Source organism: Maniola hyperantus, chromosome 18 (assembly GCF_902806685.2).
Source record: "Maniola hyperantus chromosome 18, iAphHyp1.2, whole genome shotgun sequence".
Taxonomy (NCBI): Eukaryota; Metazoa; Arthropoda; class Insecta; order Lepidoptera; family Nymphalidae; genus Maniola; species Maniola hyperantus.
The window spans coordinates 3,876,070-3,898,866 of record NC_048553.1 but is presented as its reverse complement, the minus strand read 5'-3'; the positions used below and the strand labels follow the sequence as shown (position 1 = coordinate 3,898,866).

Sequence of the window (22,797 nt, the reverse complement as noted above, 5' to 3'; positions counted from 1 at the left end):
AAAGATGGCTACTCACTCTTCTTTTGAAGTATAAGCAGTAGGTACGTATTAGACATGCAACGAAATATCTATCAGAATTTTATTGTAAAGGTATTTGCGATAATCTGTAAACATCAAACAAGTATATTTATGAGATTTACAAGCGGCGCTTGTGTATTCCAGGAGGATATGCAAAACTATCGCGGCAGAGCCTTCGGGAGCCTGCCGCCGCATGTTTTCGCGCTAGCCGAGTCGGCGTACAGCTCCCTGCAGGTGAATATTTATGCTTCCGTCAAATTAGCACTCATTTGTCTGTCTGTGTCTATTTTGCATGCTTAATTTTTTGAATTAGGCTTTTCTGAAAAGGCGTTTTACTCAATTGCAGCGTTTCCATGGTATCCAGCCTGAAATCAATTATTTTTAACTTCTATTGAGATTCCTAACACAATTCATAATTTGCCAACTAAAGGATATTTACTTAAGCGACCAACATAATAATCCTTACAGTCATAATATAAATCTACAATTATAATGACTATATGTAAATATGCAACCAGTTCTTATGCCCGTAACAGTCTACTACATCATCCCTTTGATTCAGAAGCCGTTATGGCTACGTCTGTTCTTCCAAAACAATGTCGCCATTTCGATCTGGATTACAATAACATCGAAACGCTGTATTACTTCTGTTGAACAATTAGATACCTGTGTGTCGTTTTTCCACATCCTCCTGACAAAGAAAATTTTTATTTCAACAGAACGGCGAAAGGAATCAATCAGTTGTAATATCGGGCGAGAGTGGTGCAGGGAAGACAGAGACCACAAAGCTTATCCTGCAATATCTTTGTGCTGCTGGTGGCCAAGCTTCTTGGGCTGAACAGCAGATCCTTGAGGCTAACACTGTTTTAGAAGCTTTTGGTAAGGAATCACTACCTACCCATATTATAAATGCGAAAGTGTTTGTTTGTTGGTTTATTGATTTATTGTATTCTCCTTCATTCAGTCCCTCAAACTAGGATTTCCCTATTATATTTTATTAATCCCAAAAACGATCCTTTGTTTTAACAATTTAATTATTTAGGTACGAGGCTAGTTTTACGTTGTTCATTAAAAAATACTACGTCTGTTTTAGGAACGCTACTGAATCAATCTCTCAGTCTTTACTTATTTTAGGTACTTTTGTTGTTACTAACGAAAGAGACCGTAAGCGTTGCAATAACCTTTTCTCCCGCAATTCTGCTGAAGTAAATTGAATTATATTCTAGACAATCCTCGGCTACGAGGTAACGCGCTTAAATGAGCTGTGCGGTCTCTGGGGATACAATGCTCTTCCTCTTTTCAAGTTACTTTGCAACCTGCAATTAATTAAGAAGACAAAGGACTGTATTTATGATTCATTAATTTTCCCTACCAAGTTCGAAAGTTATCAATTTCTCATGGCCCTTGAATTAGTATTTAAAAACAAACAACAATTAATCCAGCACTAAGTGCATACTTTCTCTTATTACTTGCGATTTGTTGCAGTGCACAAGATTTTCGGCGCCTAATTTATCGGGACGTTCTTTATGATGATTTGATCGTTTTGTAGAATGTTTTTGCCAAAATGTGTTTTATACTGTCGTTTAAACGTTTCCCTGCGAACTTTAATATCCCATTTCATCATCGCCTTAGCTTTAAAATGACAAATTATTATTCTTTCCTCTTTGGTAGACAAAAGTCGATTCGGTAATATTTAAATTCTGTGTGTCGGAAAAACAGCGAATTTCCAAAACTCCCGTGTTATAAATGCAGTGATTTTAATAGTCATTTTAATTTACGTCTATTAGCTATTAAAAATTTGAAATACGAAATAGTTAACCAAATTGGACAACATAGGGCAGGGCGTTCACGTTTTGATCTGTTACGACTTTCGAGAATCTCATATATTCCTGATGATTCTCTTTCAGGCAATGCCAAGACTGTACGTAATGACAACTCGTCCCGCTTCGGAAAATTCGTGGAAGTGAGATTGGATCATCGGGGAGGGATCCGAGGTGCAGTGTTACGGGACTTTCTGCTGGAGCGAGCAAGGATCACGGGCCCTGCGCCCAAGGAGACCAATTACCATGTGTTCTATCAGCTGGTTGAAGGAGCTAAGGTAACTAGCTGAGTTAAAAAGTGTGTTTTCTTACTATCGACGTAGGCCGAGTCATAAGAAACCTTTAATATTCAAGCTTTCAAGAATTGTAGCAATCACATTAATCACTGACTTCCAAGCATGAAGGAATTATTTTTCATAACTTTAGTTCGCGACTGGAGATACGCACTGGGTTAGCGCGGGGGATGTGCGGGTGTGCAGGACGTCTCCACCCTGATTGCCATCTCGACCTGTCGCGTACTATATGTAGTATTTGTATTTACAGCTATTAAAGAGGTTTTCTATGACCTTTCGTCCAGATAGACTAAATGATTTCTGCCATGGATGTACCAAAGTCGTATGTCCAGTGTCCACTTTGGTACATCCATTTGTTTAAAACAAGTACAATAAGTACTTACCAGAAATTTTGTCATACCTAAGCCAATCATTATTTTTCCAGTTAGATTTTTATCTGTTGGTTATATATTAATACTATCATTTATCTTATAAAAGTGATTCATCGGCTATGACTCCTCGACTCCTCTTTCGTTCATTCATAAAAATGTCTATAGATTTTTATTCGTAATACAAAAATTTCCTCTTACAGCACAATGCCGAACTTCGTAATATATTACGGCTAAGAGATGGCGTACACTTTAAATACCTGAACCCTGAAGATGAGGAAGCCAGAAAGGGTAGAGGGGGTGAACAGGGGAAATTGGAGGCGCTACAACTAGCATTAACAGTATTGCAAGTACCCTTGCATATGTGTGAGGGACTCTTCAAAGTACTGGCTGCGGTTCTGTGGCTGGGGAATATACAGTTTCAGGTGAGAGACCTACAGAAACATATAAAAAGATTAATGGGGTCAGTAAATTTATATATTGAAGAGAACTATGCTTGGAGTTGTCCATCCTTATCCTATATCAATAATGTAAATAGCTTAAAAGTTAAAATTAAATTCTATCTTGCGTATGACTTTATCGAACTATATTTTTTCGTTTCTTATTATATTTTAAAGACAATCGAAAAAGGTAAAACTCATTTAAGTAGTCGAATAATTTCTAGGATATAGATGGTGAGCGGACAACCTTGGCACCAGAAGATGCAGAGGCGGTAGATGCAGTGGCAAATTTGTTAGGTCTAGCACCGCCTACCGCTCAAAGAGTACTGCTTGAGAGACAGATCAATGTGAGGGGAAATGTTACTGACATACCACTGCGATTGCCAGAGGTAAGACTTGAAAGGTATCAGAATTACGAACATAAACTTTAAAAAATTGGTCAATTTTTAATCTGTCGACATTGAATAGGTATATGGTTCCTTGAGAAGTGGTTTAGAATTATGGGTTTCATTTTTATTTAGAATAGGTCCGAGCTTCCTTCGATTGATTTCATCGATCAAAGATACGACCATGATAAATCTGGTGACCATGCTGTTCCTGCGATCTTGGAAATATATTAAAATTTATAATAGGGGTAGTGATTTGTATTTTAGCGACTAACTCTTTCTGTAAAAGTACCTTCGTCCATGTACGAGAACATTTAGATTGCCTGATTTCTTCCTTCAAAAACAGTTTTGAGCAGGATGATTATCTAAAATTAACAGTTTTTTAATCATTTTTTCAGGCCAGAGAAAACCGACATGCTATGGCCCGAGCGTTATATTCTCGCACTTTTGCCTGGCTGGTCCGACACGTCAACAGCTGTTCAGCTCCAGGCAGAGAAGCGAAGCGAGCTCTTGGAGTTCTAGACATCTTCGGCTTTGAGAACTTCGCGGCCAACTCTCTCGAACAACTGTGCATCAACTACGCGAACGAAAAACTTCACATGTTCTTCAACAATTACGTGTTTGCACTTGAACAGGAAATTGTAAGTATGCAATTCTATAAATATGGATTCAATGACTCATTGATGCCGAGAAAATAATGCAAGCTAATAGGTAGATACTATTAATAATGTGAAGTGCGAAAATGGATCTGTTTTTACCTTTCCATTACAAGAGATGGTTTTCATGAATGAACTTTTTTGGCATAGAGGTAACTTGCATCCGGAGACGGGTATGCACATATTATTTTATTCCAATAATACAAAATAAAATGTGACTGTCTATCTGTGTGTCTGTGACCCACGGCTATTGTGACCGCCAAGTTCTAATAGGACAAAAATTCCAATAAGAACGGCGACCGACTTGACGAAAGACATAGATATAGCTTGCATCCTATAAATACATACATTAGACAAAGTAGTGATATGATTGAAGTAAGTGATATGATTATTTTTATAGTGCCAAAACCAATTAGTGTATTTTGTAAAAATATTAGGTTGAAGCTATAAAGTTATTAGGCAGGTTATGTTCTGTACTAAAAAGAAATTTCTTGAGAAATTATTTATCTTCTTTCAGTATCGTCAAGAAGGAATCAAATATCATCAGATACAGTTCACGGATAATGCTGCATGTTTGGAACTTTTGGAGAAACCGCCGAGGAGTTTGCTCAAATTACTTAGTGAACAGTGTCATATGCCGAAAGTAAGAACTGTCATAATCATTGATTTTGCTAGAATATGGTATATGCATACCTATTATTTACACGGGGCTTTAAAATTAGGTAATCACATATCGACCTAATAGATATGATCTGCCCCCCAATTGTGTAAGAAAAACGTATTCATCGTTATCGTAATCGTCAACAAATTCTGCACTTTGATTGGCTGTGAAAAAATGTAAACAGGGAAAAAACCAATCAAATGGCAGAAATTTTTGACGATTACAATAACGATGGATACGTTTTGCTTACACAATGGGGGTCTGAATTAGATAGACCTTAAAATTGCAGAAGATATTGCAATGCAAAGTTCGATCAAGTATTGTTTAAAATTTCGATTGTTTTAGTAATCTATCTATGCATACATTGCTAAAGGCAGCAAATCTTCTGGTGTAGCATAATTTAGAACGCTGACAATTACTTGTGTCTCCCGCTATCTAAGAAAGGAGGAGGAAGGAGGAAATATACCTACCCGACTAATTGTCCGGCATATTTAGAATTGCTTTCTTTTTACGTGGCTACAAAATATACTCGAATATAGGGCTATCCATTGACTTATATATTACTTCGTATGGACAGGGCCATTGAACAAACAAAATGGTACCGACTCATTGCAACCTCAATGCAACCTCAGTGACGTCTGGATTTCAAACGGGTCGTTCATTAGTATCTAAGAGGTGGCGCTGATTTATTTGGTTCCAAAACCGTGAAAAATTTTGTTCGCTTGGGCATATCTTGTCATTTATATCGATGGGGCTATTTTACTTCTTTTGTTGTAGGGTTCTGACAGCGCCTACCTCACAAACATTCAAGGCGAATTCGGCGAACATCAAAGCTTCGTCAAAGGGTCCCGAAGGAAATGGGAGGAAGAGTTCGGGGTCCAACACTACGCGGGAACGGTCACGTACAGCGTGCAGGGCTTCGTTGATAAGAACCGCGATACACAGCAGGACGCGTTCATCGACCACCTCAGCAGATCTGCTAATCCTTTTGTGAGGGAACTAGCGGATTACGTTCAGGATCTGGCGCCACCGGGTCATGTATGATAATTTTTGTGTTACAAAATCTTATAGCCAAGTCTGGTCTAATTAGTAATTAATATTTACTGTACAAATCGTGACTGTATGGTATGACAAGAATACTGGCTGCATTTCCACGCTAAACAGTCAAACTGAGAGGAAAAAAATTGTCATGTTAACTTGCTGTTTAACTGACTTGTTGGACAAGTCCTTAGATGAATGATTACCGAAAAGTCGTTCGCCTTCGCACTATAGGGTAATCATTCATCTAAGCACTATAGTGACTAGCTTATTTGGCTTTGGCACATAAGGTTTCGCACGCTATACGCACAACAGACGGAAACGTTTTAAGTGCAGAAACCAGCCCAGAGTGAAGAAGAGAAGGCTTCCGGATTCGAGTCCTGTCGGGCTAAAAAAGTTATTAGGTTTTCTATCAGGAAATTCTCAGTAGTGTTGGGAAATTGGCGGTGTTACACCCCTGTCCCATTGAACTATGAGGGTGAGGGGTGAGGGACTAGACCTTTTCCTGGGGCTACTCTTTGAATAATTACTTCAAGGAGTATTTATTATTTGGCCTTTTCAGTTTAATTAGAATTAGAATTGGATCATGTTTTATTACAGGACATTTCACTATCAAGCCCCGGTTCAACAAGCACTACTCAAAGAGGAACTTCGAAAGGCAGACCCACAGTTGTCGACACTTTCAGGGCACAATTACAGTCACTAGTTGACATGTTACAAGTTACTGATGTTTGGTATGTATCCTAGATCCTAGCCTTTTAAGGCATAATATATAGAGAAGACATGAAGTCACATAGACTTTGCCACAAGGAGCATAGCTGAAAATATTACCATATGTCAAATCGTAAATATTTTATTGTATTTTATTTGGAAAACCAACTGCTTAAATTGATCTTAATAATCTTAAAATTAAGTAACTAGAAGCTAATAATAGGTTTTCACAGTTAGATACAAAATTGAAAGTAAGATGAACACAGTGACAAGCAAACTATAACTACATATACCTAATTATGTTTTGCTAGCAAACAAATTATTTAAATTTTGGCGTTTGGATTCGTTATAAATTGAATTTAGATTGCGAGAAGCGCGAGCAATGAAGGAGTTTGATCTGTTGTTCGTTCTAGACACCTCAAATCGGGTTTTTAACACTGAAATGTTTTACATTTGACAGGTATGTCCGCTGCATCAAACCAAACGAGAACAAAGAGGCCGGCAAATACAGCGACCAACTAGTTCTAGAACAGCTCCGATACCTGGGCATGAACGAAATAGTTCGCATCAGGCGAGACGGCTTCCCCGTGCACTTGCCAGCGCCAATGTTCCAGACTCGATACAGATGTTTGCTGCCACATCCTCGGCCTACAAACTCCGATATAGCGTGAGTATACGCATGCCAATATTTGATCAAATCTTTTGTTTCTTTCCTTATTTTTTTTTATGGACAATTATTGTCGACAAAATATTTCTCACCTAATTACTGAGCCAGTAACTTAGACGTATTGATCGCTATATGTTTTCTTTTTATCTGAAATTCTTTCAAATTTTTACATAGTTACTGGACCGAAATATGGTCAAGAAAAACACATATTTCTCGCTGGGGAGAACTTTATGCTTTTTGGTTTAAAAGTGTTTTAAAAGATTAAATTGACTACATTAAAAACGCTTCTCATGTGACCCAATAGTTAATGGCTCGTTCACTTTTTTTTCAATAGAATTCCAGTGCCGAATTTCTTTAATTATTTTCTAGAATTATTCTAGTAATAATGGAAACATGGTTTTGTTTTTTGTCAAGTTATGATTCCAGTCAACGTCACTAAGATTACCTACTGGAATATATGGAATCAGGTTACAAGAATTAAATGCCTGTTTCAGATATATAATGGGACTGGTGAACGCGCCAACAAATGATTGGCAAATAGGGCATACGAAGATATTCATGAGGAGTTCAGTGCATGGCCCACTTGAGGCTAGGAGAACAGCTCTGCTGCAATCATCAGCACTGCTAATACAGAAGGTAAGTTTGCTAAATGAAACCCCCAAAAGTTCGTCGAAATTGCTGACGCCGAGTTTTTCAGTGCCGTTTTAAACAACTTTCCTCATTTATTATAGTGGTACAAGGGCTCAACAAAACGTCGCCAATACTTGCAATGGCGTCGTGCAGCAATAGTGCTCCAGGCAGCGTGGCGAGGATGGTTCGACAGAGCCGCCTTCCTGCGGTTACGAAGAGCCGCGTTAACCCTGCAGAGGCACCTACGCGGCGCCTTCGCGAGGGAAGTTGCTGCTGCCTTGAGGGAAATGAAGAGGGTCAACCAGGAGATCAAGTTGAGGGAAGAACGAAACAGGTATGGGATTTGTGGTTACTTGATAACAATTTTGGTTAGAATTTAAGCAGGTATCTGTAATTAAATACAGAGTGTACCAATATTTGGCATTATGGGAGTTGGTGGTCAGAGCAAAACACCTAAAAAACCATTCCGTCAATCATTGTGAAAAGAAATACCGTTGCCAATTACAGTCTTTGTGAGCTTTTTTAAAGCCTTAGAATTACGGTTTAACGAGTTTCTAAAGGTGAACAGGTTCAGAGACATTGCTTCTTTCGACAAGAGTTATTAAGAACTCCATTAACCCATAACTATTCTAATAATCTTCTTACTCCACTAATATAGTTTATCTCATCGCAGCCTCGCAGAAAAAGCTGAGCAAGAACGTGCAGAACTGGAAAGCATGGCAGACCAACTCCGCGGGATCTCGTGTTCCGGCGCCAGAGCAGAGTCCGTCAACCTGGACAATCTGTTCGACTTCCTGGCGGACGTACCCGCGCAGCGCGGTGCGCCCGACGGACAATCGCACCAGCCCACTATCGCGGAGATCGGGGACTCCATGGAACGGCTGGCGGTTGATCTGCATCATGAGGTGAGTGAGAGGGCCGCTGATAAAAGTGTGAAATAAATGATTATGAGTATCCGATAGACGGGAAGTTTCAGGTTAAAAAAGTAAGTCTATTAAGCATCGATCCAGTTCATTACCTATTGTTAAACTTGCTCCCTCTTCCGTTATGCGATTCAAAACCGTAAAGTTGTGGTCATAAAAACAGTGTAGCTTATAAACATATCACCATCTACTTTTACGTCCATCAAATAGAATCTCAAGAATCACTTCACTTTCAGTTGGAAAACGTGCTAGCCGAAGAAATGAGCGACCTGAGCAAAGAGGACACGGAATATCATCGCAAGCCCGACGGCGCTCCGTCCGACGCAATCCCCCCTCCGCCACCAACCTCTCTCGCATTACAGTCCATCCTCCAACCCGCCACTCCTATTGGTTCTATGTCGCTATCAATGACAAACGGCGTAACGTCCAATGGCGTGTCGCCGACGAATGGTATGACGTCATCGCTTACCAATGGCGATGTGATGTCGTCATCATTAGTGATGCCTCCACCTCCGTCTGTAGAGCTGGCTGTGGAGGAATCTCCTAACTACCCACCTCCACCCCCTTGCTCTTTGCCTGAACCGGCCGAGCCACCGCCGCCACCGCCTGCAACCAAAGGTAAGAAAATTCCCAAAAAACCAGCTCAATATAATAATTTGACTGAGCTTGTTTTTGACCACCTTCCTGGCGCTGTAGCTAGTAATAGTGGAGGTCCCGAATTCTATATCTTTTTAGCACAATAGCACCGTATTACTACTAAACTCATAATGCCAAAAATTTTAGTGGTTCGGTCGACTATAAACCGATTTGGGGTCATGGGCTTAATAAAACTGCCACCAGCATCTATCTTAGCTTGGATTATCACTTATACAGCAGCGCCCGCCGCCGGTGAGACCGCAGTCAAGTTAGCTTAATTTGACATTGAATAAAAAATTTAAAAAATCAGTATCAGGCGTCCTCAAATTTTTAATGCTGTCTAAGTTTCTGTCGGTATAAAGTCTGAAAAAATTTCACATCTCACAGATATAACACCACCAGAACTCACAAACGGTATAATACCGAACGGAAAAGTGGCTGTGACAAAGGACAAGGAGCCGATATACGAATCGGTAATTCCTCGACCGAACGCTGAACCGCTACTGACGTCCCCACCGCCGCCACCACCGTACCCACCTGAAAGCAATGGGTGAGTTATTTTATGAACTGTAGGAAAGGTATTTCCACGTAAATAAAAGTAAGTACTTATATTCGGGCGAAAGACTGGCTTCCCATAGCACAGGGAATCCTAGTTTGGGGGCCAGGAACTTTGCAGTGCTACTACCATAGTTAACTTAGTGTCTACCTTGTAAATTTTTATCAAATAAAGATTATTATTATTATTTATTATTATTATTTGGTTTAAGCAAATCGTATGAAGTACTGCCATTATTTTTTCCACCCTGTAGAAGTTTAAAAAGAAAATAGTATTTTAACAAAAATTGTATTTACAATAGCCGACCTTATCGCTAAGAAGCGATCTCTTCCTGGCAACTTGGAGTAAAGAAGGAATAAGAACAAAAATAACGGATTGCAAAAAAGGCTGCTGAGTTTTAATTTCTTTGCTAATATTATTGAAAGTCATGGTCTAAAGTGCGAGGCTTAGGCTGGTTTTGGCTATCTGCCTTATAACGAAGATTTTTCAATAGGGTTTTATAGATCTTTACTCGTAGCAAATAATATCAGCGACATCGTAATAATGTATTCAAAAAAGTCAAAAGTCAAATGATTTATTCAAAATAGGTAATAAATTACGCTTATTGATGGTCTGGTATGGTGTTAGATTTGTATGATATAGTGGTGATAATTATAACGCAAACTTAAAACTAAAGCTACGAGGGTTCCAAACGCGCCCAGGTCTGAGAAGAGCCCACAACAAACTCAGCCGGGTATTCTTTTTATTATCACCACTTTACAAAATTATTGAAACTTATTAGAACTATTACAAAGTCGTTAAGCAACTCATTCCCAAGCTTGCTTATCATTTAAATAATCCTTTACATTGTAATAGGATTTTTCAATTAGTTTACGTTTTATGAACACTTTGAACTTGTTGAGAGACATCTCCAATATGTCTTCTGGAAGCTTATTATAGAAACGTATGGAATTACGAGCAAATGAATTGCTAACTTTACTGAGCCTAGAGGCGGGCATTACAAGTTTATTTTTATTTCTAGTATTTATATTATGACAGTCACTTTTTTTTTAAATTTATTTATGTTTTTATGTATGTACAGTAAATTTTCAAAAATATATTGATTATGCACTGTCATAATTTTAACTTCCCTAAATTTAGTTCTCAGCGACTCTCGTGGCCCCATACTGTATATGGCTCGAACAGCCCTTTTCTGCAGCACAAAAATAGAATTAATATCAGCAGCATTACCCCATAATAATATACCATATGACATAATCCTGTGAAAGTAACTAAAATATACTAGTCTCGCAGTTTCTATGTCTGTCAACTGGCGAATCTTTTTTACCGCATATGCGGCAGAACTAAGTCTGTTCGATAAGTTATTTATATGAGAGCCCCATTGAAGTTTTGCATCTAACGTTATTCCAAGAAAAATAGCGGTATCCACTAAATCTAATTCCTCATTATTAAGTTGCACAGTGGTTTTCACCTGCTGGAAACATTTGGTAAAGTGAATTTAATACACTTTGTCTTTTTCCCGTTGAGAAGCAGGTTATTGATTTTAAATTATTTCCGCAGATATTTATCCAACAAGGAAGAAGTGGAACCTGAAGCACCCCTACCGCCGTTGCCTAGCAACGTGACGTCACCAGAAATGGCCGACACCACGTCCCCGATCGGCACGGATTCTTGTATCAGTCCTCCTCCTACAATGAATGGTGACTCTAATGTGAGCTGATGTTTCCTTGTTTTTGTTTTGAGATGGGGCCTAAATTTCTGTTTAAGCTCTGGTTTCCTAGGATATCGATGCCATTATATAGCGGCCATAACAATGCTGGGAATGACGTCACTAGAACGTTGTCTATTTAAACAAAATGGCGCGGTGTTGTTCGACGTTTGTTTTTAAAAAAAGGTGGCTGATGCGGTATATAACAGCTGTGGAACTTTCCACATGTCGTAAAGACGACCGTTTTTTTGGCGTCCATATTTTAACGTTCGCTATAGGACGGCACCGCTGTCCTAGGAAACCGGAGCTTTAGTGAGTAAAGTGAACCTGAGTGACTTGAGTAAGTTCGAGCGAAGTGAAATGGCATAAAATGAAACCAACGAACGCGGCACCTCATTAGCTGGGTAGCGAGAGTGAGCAAAACAGAGTACAGTTTCACTTCCTTCGGTTGTCCTACCTCACGGCTTTTTAGGGTTCCGTAACTGAAGGGTGGAAACGGAACCCTATTACTTAGCCTTCGCTGACCGCACGTCCGGCTGCCTGTCAGCGGGCAACAAAATTGATGCTTAATTGAGCTGTTTCCCTTCATAGAATGCAGAACGCCACGCACGTCGTAAAGAGCGAGTCGAACGTAGGCTCCATCAGTTGGAAACCCCTGCTCAAAACACTGATGCTCCTCCAGATTCCACCAATGACCTCTCTGAGTTTGCTAAACTGTACTTCAATGACCATCCACGATCGCCCGAAGGTAATGCAATTCCAACCTTACCACTTTGTAAATAGAACTCAGTTTATAATACTCATTTGGGAACATCAGTTGAAAAACCTATATGCCAAATTTAGTTAAATCTAGAACTTTGACTGGAATAGGTACTTTCAGATTCAGAGTTTTGGCATAAAATGCGTAATAATGCCTTCCAGGTAAGTATAGCAGGACCAATCCGCAAGGACGTTTAAATGAATTGGTTACGACGCAATGAAATGCAATTTTGCTTGTAGGTGCAGAGCGCTGCAATTTAAAATTTAATAAACCCCTCTTTTTCACCTAAACTCTTGTCTCTCTTTCTCTAATGAGAGATAGAGTTACGCGAAAGCTGTCTAAGGAACGCACTGCCGTATCTCGGGACACGTGGCTAAGTTTAGTTAGTTAAGGCCCGGCCTAGTTTTAGCTAGGTAATGGGGCCGATTCTCTTGTACACAATCTCTAAACTAAACTAAATTAACAGGTCTAAATTTAGTGCCATCCTTTTCCGCAAGCAACATTATGAAAGGGATAGCAATCGATTTAGACGTGCCATTTTAGTTTAGTTTAAAGATTGTGTACACTGGAATTAGCCACAATATTGGTTACATAGTCTACAAAAACAGTAGTGCCATCTTTTTAGAATACTCCCTGTAGAAAAAGACAGCATAATCTAGTCTGTTTTTATGTAATTATTTATTGAAATTGATCAAAATTCTAGGTACAATAATGGCAACGCTTACTCGTAAGAGCAAGTCAATGGAGCTACTAACGAAGGAGGAAATGATCACATACCACAAAGGAAACAACATTCCCACTTCTCATATACAGTTGCACGATCCCGATAGCGTCACCGCCGCTGTCAATATATTCCGAGTTAGTACTAAAATATAATCATTTACTTTAAGGCAAAACGCACACCTACAGAATGGAGCTACGGCACATAAAATAAAAGTAAAAAATGACAACTTAACTTTATTGAAGTTAAAACTTCTTTAGCCGCGTTGGGCGATTTTGGGATGGATAAAAATTAAAAGGTCGCGTCACAGACTTGCTAATGTTGTAGTGTTCGGAGTGCTAGATACAAACACTAAATAAAATTAAATGTTATTAATGTAATTTACAAATTATGAAATTTTAATTTTTGATGCTACAACTAATTCGAAAATCCAAAAACAACTGTATTTCATAGTTTTTCACTGTTGTCAGCAGTTCCCACTGCCTGCCTATTTTTTAAATTTTCTTTATCATATTGGCAGCAACTCAAAGGCCCTTTCAGTGTCCTACACATTTTGTTTTACCATACCAAATTCAACCGTATGTTAAATTGAATAAAGCTGAGTTTAAGTTATCAAAATGAGCTCGACTCAACTTCACTCCGTAGATGTGCGATGTGCCTATGAGAAAGAATTTATTTCATGAAACCACACTCAATAATTTTTCCCAATGTGTTTTGGTTCTCTCATTTATTGCCTGATTATTTTTAGGATTTGTGTCGATACATGCGAGGCGAACTGACTGCAGAAAAAGAAACGCAAATCATTCAATCTATAATTGGGAAAGGATTGGAAAGGGAAGAGTTACGGGACGAAATATTAGTGCAATGTGTTAGACAGGTGTGTACAATGTTCACATTACTAACCATATCATATCATATTATGCAAAGTTAATTCGATGCGATGTGTCTGTGGATTTTTCTATTAAACTTCCTGGTATTTTGACAAGGCTTCCTAACTTCATGGCTTGTGTCAAACAGATAACAGAATGCCCCGTCGAAGACTGGGCAGAGCGTGTATGGCTGATCCTTTGCCTGTGCGCCGTGGCCTGGCAACCGAGCCGCGGCCTGGCGCGATACTACTGCACCTGGCTGCGCGCTAGAGCCCGCCCCGTGACCTCGCCCGCGTCCACTGGCTCCGTTACCTCCGTGGCCTCGGTCACTAGTACCGCCAGGGCTGCGCATTGTGCTCAATGGTGTTTGGACAACTGTAGAGGCGCTACACCGAGACAGTTGCCACCCAGCACTGTGGAGATAGCGGTAAGAAAATCACTAGAATAGTTCAGTGTGGTCAATATGAAATTTTAGTTCGTCCGTTAATTGCATAAAAATATTCGCTCGCAGGCAATGCGTCGCCTGGGTACAATAGTGTGCCGGTTCTTCTTCCTGGACGGGCGCACGAAGGCCATCGATGTGCATCCCGCGGACACGGCAGCAGCGGCGGCGGCGCGCCTCGCCGACAAGCTGGGGCTGGCGCCGCCCGCGCGTGCCGGCTGGGCCGTGTACCAGCAACGCGCCGGCGCCGAGGAGCACGTGCGCGCCACCATCTACCTCTACGACGTTATCGCTGCGTGGGAGATGTGAGTAGCGCCGACGAGCTGGGGCTGGCGCTGCCCGCGGGCGCCGTCTGGTCCGTGTACCAGCAGTACTATATTTATCATTTTTTACTGGATCTTACTTTACACTGTGTAAAACTACAAGGTTGAATATATATCTGCGGCGGCGGCTCGACATGTTTTAGTACACTCCCTGTTATGATAACCGAAACTATGCAGTTGTCGATTTTAAGGCATTCTCGGCATGCCACCCGCTGCCCGAACATATGCAGTAATCGACCATATTATAATTTTCAAATTTTACAACGCGTACTGCAGCTATTTCAAATTGTTATCTAAATATATATAAAAGGAAAAGGTGACTGACTGACTGACTGACTGAATGACTGACTGACTGACTGACTGATCTATCAACGTATAGCTTATACTACTGGACGGATCGGGCTGAAATTTGGCATGCAGATAGCTATTATGACGTAGGCATCCGCTAAGAAAGGATTTTTGAAAATTCAACCCCTAAGGGGGTGAAATAGGGGTTTGAAATTTGTGTAGTCCACGCGGACGAAGTCGCGGGCATAAGCTAGTTCTCAATAATTCATTTTCTGTACAGGCAACAAGGGCCCGGAGGTGGTTCAGCCGACAACCGTTTCGTATTCAAGCGAAGGCTTTTCCGAGGTGGAAGGGAATTACCTCATGACCCCGTTGAAGTTGCATTGCTCTACGCTCAGGCAGTTCATAGTGTAGTTAAGGTAAGTGCTCTAGTGAAAACCTCCTTTAGTTCATGGTTGACTCTAGTAGTGATATTTCTATGGTTTCATTTATTAGCTCTATGTGTTTTGTATCGTAGTATGTGATTTACGTAACCAAAACACAAATCAACCGATGTCTAAAAAATCTTGGCAGAAACTTAATAAAAAATTAAAACATGTTAATAAAACATTTCATAGTTTTTTATTTCTATTGGATTGAGACTTTTTTGGGAGCATTTTCCTATTTCTTTTTGTGTTTGCTTTTTGTTGTGCGCTCGCAGCACAATTCGCTTCGCCATTGCTGAATAACTTAAATTCTTCTTAAATCTATTTAAACTGAACATTTGGGACTGGGGTAGTTTCAGTTATAGAAACGTGTTTTTCACAGATGGATGAGTTTCCCGTATCGGAAAAAGTGGCGCTTCAACTAGCAGGGCTTCAAGCCCAAGTGTCACTGGGTGAGCCGCCGCCCAGCCCGCCTCCGCCGCACACTCGGGCATACTACTCACACCCAGAACAGTTCCTACCACCTAGAGTTGCCAAACAACGTCCTGCTCACCAGTGGGTAAGAAAAGAATATTAGTGCTGTATGCTCTTGTATATCTTGGCATACAGCATTATGCTGAGCTGGAACCTTTTTTCGAGTTGTGCCACACATGACACAGTTTATTCCGGTGGTTCTTCTGCTCGAGGTATGCTCAAGTGGAGCAAACGCCGGGATAACTAATTCTAAGTCATAACATGTGGTGTGTGGCACAATTTAAGATTTTAACTTTTTTTTTTTTTTAAAGAAAACATACTTAAAAGTAACTACTTTTACTAGTCTAGTACTAGTTTACATTAGCTTACTCATGAGATATTTTTGTGGTTAAATCTATTTGGATTTAATTTGGCTATCTGCTTTGCTTTTGTGATTCAGACAGCATCTAATAAGTACATTATTCGATGGTTGTCCGAAGTAATTTAAATTAACTAATTGACGATTCTTTGCCACATAGCAAATAAATACAAATGACAAGGATTAATGTCAAAATAATATTATTCCTCAGGCCACAATATTAGCACAAGCTCACCGACAATATGGAGCGGGGCGAGCGGAGCTCACGGCCAAGGCGTTGTATCTGTCTTGCGTGATGCAGTACCCTCTCTATGGAGTCACTCTGTTCCCTGTCACTTATAAAGGATATTGGGCTCATGGTAAGGTGTTTCGCGATTTCAACTGCCCCGCTATAAATAAATTGTACCCCAAAAGCTTTCATATGGTTTGAACATTTCGAGAGAAATTGAGGAATAGATCAAAATGACTCAAGGTCCTTTGGATAAAAAAATTTGTTGTATTTTATTAAGATTTATTAATGATACAATTTATTTGGTATCTCTTCATGATCACATATAAAATATTTCGAATTTTGTCAGAAAAAAAGTAAAAAAAATCCGTGTAATTTTTACGGTCTCACAATTGCACTTTCGTTCGCATCCAGAAATACTTTTTAATTTTGGGCATTTTTGACTCACTTGTCGAGATTTCTTTTAACGGATGTTATAGTGCGCACAAAACAAGTAGTCCAATCTGAATACGAGGTGTATGTCTGCCCTTAAAAACAAATCTCGACCGGGCTGTGTATTTAATCCAGGTGTATGACATGCGCAAGTCACCATGTTGAAACTAGGATTGGAGTCAGGATTTGCGCGCACTATAAAAATGAGGTTGGAAGCTCATTCTCTTCAGCAAAGTTCTATCTCCAATCTCAAAAAAATCTCTTTGTCATGGTTTTTCCAGGACACTGTTATGATTTCTTTCGTCAAAACAGATACTTGCTATTTAGGATGTTCGCTATTTTTTTTATAACATAACCTCTTTTCACAGGTCCAAATGTGCTTCTGGGAGTGGGCGCCGAAGGTGTAGTACTCGTTCGACCGGCGGACAAAGTGGTTCTGGCGGAGTACCCCTACACTAACATCGCTGCGATATTGATGGACCCCGTGGACAATGGTCTGACGATTAGTTTGACTCATCACGGACAGCATGATGGCCTCAGGTATTCGCTCTTCAAGAGTTTTATTCATACTTAGTAATGTAGATTGTCGTCATCATCCTCAACCAATAGACGCCCACTACTAGACTCTTGTAGGGACTTCCACACGCCGCGGTCTTGCGCCGCCTGTAGGTACTCAACGGCTCCCTGCGACTCGTCTCCAGCAACTCGGGTCTTCGATGTCTATCGGTTCTTCAAACTATCAGTAATAGTTCATTTAAATTTGAATAGCCTTAATAAATACTATTGATAATCATGATTATTATATTACAAGAATAATTGTCATGCAACTTGTGCAAAACTCTCGTCATAATAGCAATTCATCCATGAAGCCCAAATAGATAAATTGTGATTGGAGTATCACAATCGGCTATTTTGCTGTTAAAAGGAACCTTCATATTATCCACTATCGCAATAAAATGTTTTAAACACAGTTTTGGGATACCACAACAAAACTGTCATTCAAACTGTAACAATATCTTTCGCAGATGCATAGTACTAGAGTGCTCCCAAAAAGCCGAAGCGGCGTGGTTAATGGCGGCATACAGCCCTGCTCTAGGAAGCAGTCTCACCGAGGAGGCGCCTCGCCGCGCCGCGCCCGCAGCGGAGAGGGCTAGACTGGCCAATGCGTTGAAGGCTGCCAGGCGGGCACTTATAGATTCTGCCTTGCTGAGAAGGCCACAGGATCTGTCTGCGGGAGGATTCCTTAGAAACACGCTGAGAAGGTATGTATATACTTAGAACTGAAGATATAACATTCGACCTACATTTTGATGCACAAGTTCCTTTTGAGGACCTAAGACCATGAGTACAATTTCTAGTAACTAGGATCTGTCAATGCGCACTTTCCCAGCATGCTGAATATGGCCTTAGCCTTTCTCATGCACACCTTAACAGATGTCATTGGCTCTCTTTGTATCGAAGGAACATGATCAAGGATTCGCTGAAGAAGAGATTCAGCGGAAAACCGCGAAATTTAGCGGGCAAAAATGATTCTATTTGGCATTCTGTCTGCGCAGGTATGACGCGCACGCCGTTTTCTTACGACACATTCGATCGGAAAGCCGCGTTTTTCACCTCGCGGAACTCCACTACATTTTTGTCTAGATTTATGCTGATAACGCCCCTTTACGTCTTGCCTTGTCCCTTAATTATTTCGTTTTAACAGGCTTAGTAAACACCGCCTGGAGCGAGTGAGGCTGGACATATCGGCGGAGACGCAGGGCGAGTGCTACAAGGGCTTCCCGTCCGCCTACTGGTGCTGGGCGCGCAGCCTGCCGCACAGCCTCACCAAACTGAACGAGGCTGAAGAGGTCGCGGCTATGCAGATATTTAAGGTGAATATGCTAACCTGTCTTTTATACCTTTCTTTTAGCCTTTCAACTACTTAATTATACGTTTGATTAGATTAGCACAGCGTAAATACATAGTACAGTGAAGCGACGCTCTTGATATTTGCGAACGAACCAGCTTTACGGTCATTAGCACCCGTAGCACTAATCCACTACTAAGAAAAATAAAGTCAGTTTTGCCAATTTCTGCCCGTTGCCCTCTCCCGACTAGCCCATGTGACCCCGCATCGATGGAGAAGGCTAGATGGACTGAACAATGTCGGTCCATTTAGACTTCTCCATCTATTGACTGTATAAATCTCTCTTTAGGCTGTGGCTAAAGATATCAAAGACAACAAAACATCCTGTTTTCTGTTCAACGATTAATGTCCTATTCTGATAATCTTCCTTCGAGAAATCTAGATACTTTGCTCACGCTCACGGGACACAGATGTATGGCCGGACTGGTGATAACAATTTACAATTTCATGTACAGGATATAATGAGTCACGCAGGGCTGAGCAGCAACGAAGGCAGCACGACAAACCTGGCCAACAACAACAGCGTCAGCAGCCACGAGAGCGACAGCGACGACCGCGTCGCGCTCGCTCAAGCGCTGCTGCAGCGCTGCTTGCAGAAGGACACGCTACTTTGTGAGCTGTATGCGCAACTTATCAAGCAGGTGAGTTCTATTACTGTAATATACAACAATGAAATCTCATTTGCGTACCGAGGTTCGAGATATTTTAGGAGAATTTAGTCCCCATCGAAATCAGGGATTTTAAGGGAGTCAAGAACTCTCGTTTGTATAAATGTTTGGATTGTCGAAACATGGGAATCATCCCACCATTCATCATCATCACCATCATACATCTTATCAGTGACAGACAAACGGACACGATAGTTTAATTATTTGATAATTCCATTCCATCTGTTTTGGCGTACAAAACCATAACACGTCTGCTTTCTTGTAGACGACAGAACATCCAGACCCCAGTTCCCGGGTATCAGCAAGGCACTGGGCGTTACTATGTGCAGCGGTAGGTGCCGCGTTGCCGCCTGCAAAGCCGCTGCGGCGATTGTTATTGGCACATTTGCGATACCGTGCCGCGGCGCTCCAATCTGCTGAAGAGGGGAAGTTCGCCAGACGAGCGGAACAGGTACGAATGTTTTTATTTCTCGAGTCTTAACTCTTAGGAGTGTTCGACCGAGAGTCGCCCGGCGACTCGCTCAACGGCGACCGTTAGAATCTGTTATTTATATGGAAGTCGTCGTCGTGTATGTATGAGAACTAATTTCAAATAGTAAACATGGAATGAGCCTCAATATCTCAACGATAGGAGCTGATTGAACTCCTAAACATTGACGGTACATTATCAGTGTCTAAATATTACAATTTTTTTACAAAAACACTATTATCATACCCACTTTTAGGGGAATATTAGTTATGATTAACATGACAAGTATTCTTTTTTTTAATCCCAGTAATAACACTTTTTCCGAAACTAATCATTAGACAAATTTAAAATGGTCAAAACTTTTCGTAGGTGGCATTAAGCATAGCTCAAGTACCGCGGCGTCTAGCTGCCCCTTCGAAGGAGGAGCTTCTATGCGCCGCGGCGCGCAGGAACATGCACGTGCGCGTGCTACTGCTGGACGGCAAACAGCACGGGCTGGTGTTCGGGCCGGCCGCCACTGCTGATCACCTGGTCGCCATGTTGCGGGATAAGATCGGCTTGAATGATGCTGCTACTGGTAAGTAGACAAAAAGCTGGTAATAATTGCTTTTTAGACGTATTATGTTTTGCAATTCTTTTTAGTACAAGATTCTTTGTCTCCTTGTTTGGGTAAATTTCTATTAATTTACCTACCATATACTAGGTATATACCATACTAGCTGATGCCCGCGACTTCGTCCGCGTGGATTTAGGTTTTTAAAAATCCCGTGGGAATTCTTTAGTTTTCCGGGATATAAAGTAGCCTATGTCACTCTCCAGGTCTTTGATTATACCCATGCAAAAAATCACGTCAATCCGTTGCTCCGTTGCAACGTGATTGAAGGAGAAACCAATAAACCAACAAACAAACACACTTTCGCATTTATAATAAGGGTATTGATTTGTCTATGTATTTAATGGCCAATCAATTTAGTATATAAGTTACAAATCAATTTCATAGGCAGTGCATCTCAAACCTGCGCAATTGCTGAATTTTATCTTTCGTGACTTGTTATTCATCTTTTCATGATTAGTAAAAACCTTCCTGTTTAACAGGCTACGCACTGTACGAGGTGTGCGCAAACTCAAGCCCGGCAGGTGCGGGCGAAAGAGCACTGGGCGGCTCAGAGCGTGTGGGCGACGTGCTTGCGCGGTGGGAGAAAGCCGGCGCTACCGCTGCTGCGTGCAGGTAATAAACTAGATTACTTATTCAGTTATTTATATGTACTTACCATCCGTACCGGTTTCGCTAGATCCTTATTTCCATGTTCATGCAAATTATGGAATCAACTTCCAATACTATTCAAGGAGTGAATCAAAAAATTCCCAAATCCCAAAATGGAAATAATCACTATTATGATATTTAAACAAAAATGATTCGTTAAGTACATAGTAAAACCTTGTATTTTAGGCTGGTATTCAAGAAGCGGCTGTTCCTGGGCGAGCGGCCGCTGCACACGGCGTGCGTGGCGGAGATGGAGCTGCTGTACTACCAAGTGTTGCACGCCGTGCGACACGACCGCCTGCCCATCGAGACTGACGAGGCGGTGAGAATTTATCAGTTTTACGACACATAACTTACAGACCGTTTTATTTCCCCTGCCGTCATGTTGGCATCATTGCTTTGTTTGCTTTATTCATTAGAACTTATGGTTTATTATTGTGTGATTTGCAATGTTGCCAACATAACATCAAGGGTCAAGTTATAGTAAATGCTCGTAAGACGTATCTCTTATGAGAAATTAATCGGGCGATTGTTGTTTAAAGTTTTTTTACTGTGGTGTCATTTTATACACCGACGGTGGTAGTTTAAATTATAGCGCTTTTTCACACACTTAAGAGTGCTCTTCAATGTTTCAGATCTAGTAACTTATTTTGCGTGCAGATTTTTCTCTATAAACCAAAACCCCCACTAAGAAACGATTTTCAGAAAATTCACCTGAATGGTACTAGGGTGGGTCAACTAGTCTTCTTTAAATTAGTTTTTCTTTAGATTATTTGGATCAGGACCTTATCAATTTGGTTATATAGTTCTTATGTAGATCCTGTCACAAATTTATTTTCATATTCTGCAACCCATCCATCATCAGGTAATGCTGGCAGCGTTACACGCGCAAGTAGTAAAAGGCGACTGCTTGGGCGGGGGTGAAGAGTGCTCCGCAGCGGCGGGCGCAGTGTTGCCCGCGAGACTCGCCAACCCCGCCCTGCCTGCGCCCGCAGTGCGTCTACACCACCTCGCGCTGCGGGGAACAGAACCGCATGCGGCTATGCAACGCGCGCTCACACTTGCGTCGTCATGGCCGCTTACCCGCGCCACTATCTTTGATGTTATGGTGAGTTTGAGTTGATATTGCTAAATAAGCCATCCAAACCTATGGATGGTTATAGAGAATCTCCAACAGCCGCAGGGAAAACACAGGGGCAGGGAATATAATGAAAACCCAAACGCACACCTCCACACAAAATACCCAATACACAAAATACTGAATTTACTTCACGTTTTTCTTCCGGCAGCAATCGTTCACATCTAACTGGCCGCGAGCACTATGGCTGGCGGTAGACGCGCGCGGCCTCACGCTGCTACGTCGCGGCGCGCGAGCTGCCCTGGTGTCCCACGACCATGACCAACTGTTGGCCGTGTCTCCGGCCCCGAGGGCGTTGCTGCTGGTGACGCGAGCTGATCGCAAGCACGCTAAACTTGTGCTCTCTACTGATCAGGTCAGTATCTTACCAGATAAATGTTTTATATTACAGTTTCAATGCTTTCAGTACTCTCATACAAGTACTCCAAAAAAACAGGGACCCTACTACCATCGATTAAAGTAGTAATGTTTTAATATTGTCTTGACAGTATTTAAACATTATCAGGTTATTTCCTGA

General features: G+C 41.1%; 1 protein-coding gene across 1 annotated transcript in view; it reads left to right on the top strand.

Annotated features, from left to right (window-relative positions):
- The window catches only part of Myo81F (Myosin 81F), a 102,356-nt gene that overhangs the window by 73,210 nt on the left and 6,349 nt on the right, over positions 1 to 22,797 (top strand). The window contains exons 5-38 of the mRNA XM_034977823.2: positions 163 to 252; positions 738 to 897; positions 1,926 to 2,116; positions 2,703 to 2,924; positions 3,164 to 3,328; positions 3,724 to 3,966; positions 4,499 to 4,624; positions 5,420 to 5,680; positions 6,281 to 6,414; positions 6,852 to 7,058; positions 7,553 to 7,694; positions 7,790 to 8,022; positions 8,362 to 8,593; positions 8,848 to 9,229; positions 9,635 to 9,797; positions 11,364 to 11,514; positions 12,103 to 12,259; positions 12,975 to 13,129; positions 13,741 to 13,869; positions 14,010 to 14,288; positions 14,373 to 14,608; positions 15,195 to 15,333; positions 15,722 to 15,898; positions 16,383 to 16,530; positions 17,201 to 17,372; positions 17,858 to 18,094; positions 18,538 to 18,706; positions 19,197 to 19,382; positions 19,675 to 19,860; positions 20,248 to 20,455; positions 20,974 to 21,106; positions 21,329 to 21,464; positions 22,008 to 22,250; positions 22,432 to 22,635. Of these exons, the coding sequence (XP_034833714.1) occupies positions 163 to 252; positions 738 to 897; positions 1,926 to 2,116; positions 2,703 to 2,924; positions 3,164 to 3,328; positions 3,724 to 3,966; positions 4,499 to 4,624; positions 5,420 to 5,680; positions 6,281 to 6,414; positions 6,852 to 7,058; positions 7,553 to 7,694; positions 7,790 to 8,022; positions 8,362 to 8,593; positions 8,848 to 9,229; positions 9,635 to 9,797; positions 11,364 to 11,514; positions 12,103 to 12,259; positions 12,975 to 13,129; positions 13,741 to 13,869; positions 14,010 to 14,288; positions 14,373 to 14,608; positions 15,195 to 15,333; positions 15,722 to 15,898; positions 16,383 to 16,530; positions 17,201 to 17,372; positions 17,858 to 18,094; positions 18,538 to 18,706; positions 19,197 to 19,382; positions 19,675 to 19,860; positions 20,248 to 20,455; positions 20,974 to 21,106; positions 21,329 to 21,464; positions 22,008 to 22,250; positions 22,432 to 22,635 (6,396 nt within the window). The remainder of the gene's footprint in view (positions 1 to 162; positions 253 to 737; positions 898 to 1,925; positions 2,117 to 2,702; positions 2,925 to 3,163; positions 3,329 to 3,723; positions 3,967 to 4,498; positions 4,625 to 5,419; positions 5,681 to 6,280; positions 6,415 to 6,851; positions 7,059 to 7,552; positions 7,695 to 7,789; positions 8,023 to 8,361; positions 8,594 to 8,847; positions 9,230 to 9,634; positions 9,798 to 11,363; positions 11,515 to 12,102; positions 12,260 to 12,974; positions 13,130 to 13,740; positions 13,870 to 14,009; positions 14,289 to 14,372; positions 14,609 to 15,194; positions 15,334 to 15,721; positions 15,899 to 16,382; positions 16,531 to 17,200; positions 17,373 to 17,857; positions 18,095 to 18,537; positions 18,707 to 19,196; positions 19,383 to 19,674; positions 19,861 to 20,247; positions 20,456 to 20,973; positions 21,107 to 21,328; positions 21,465 to 22,007; positions 22,251 to 22,431; positions 22,636 to 22,797) is intronic.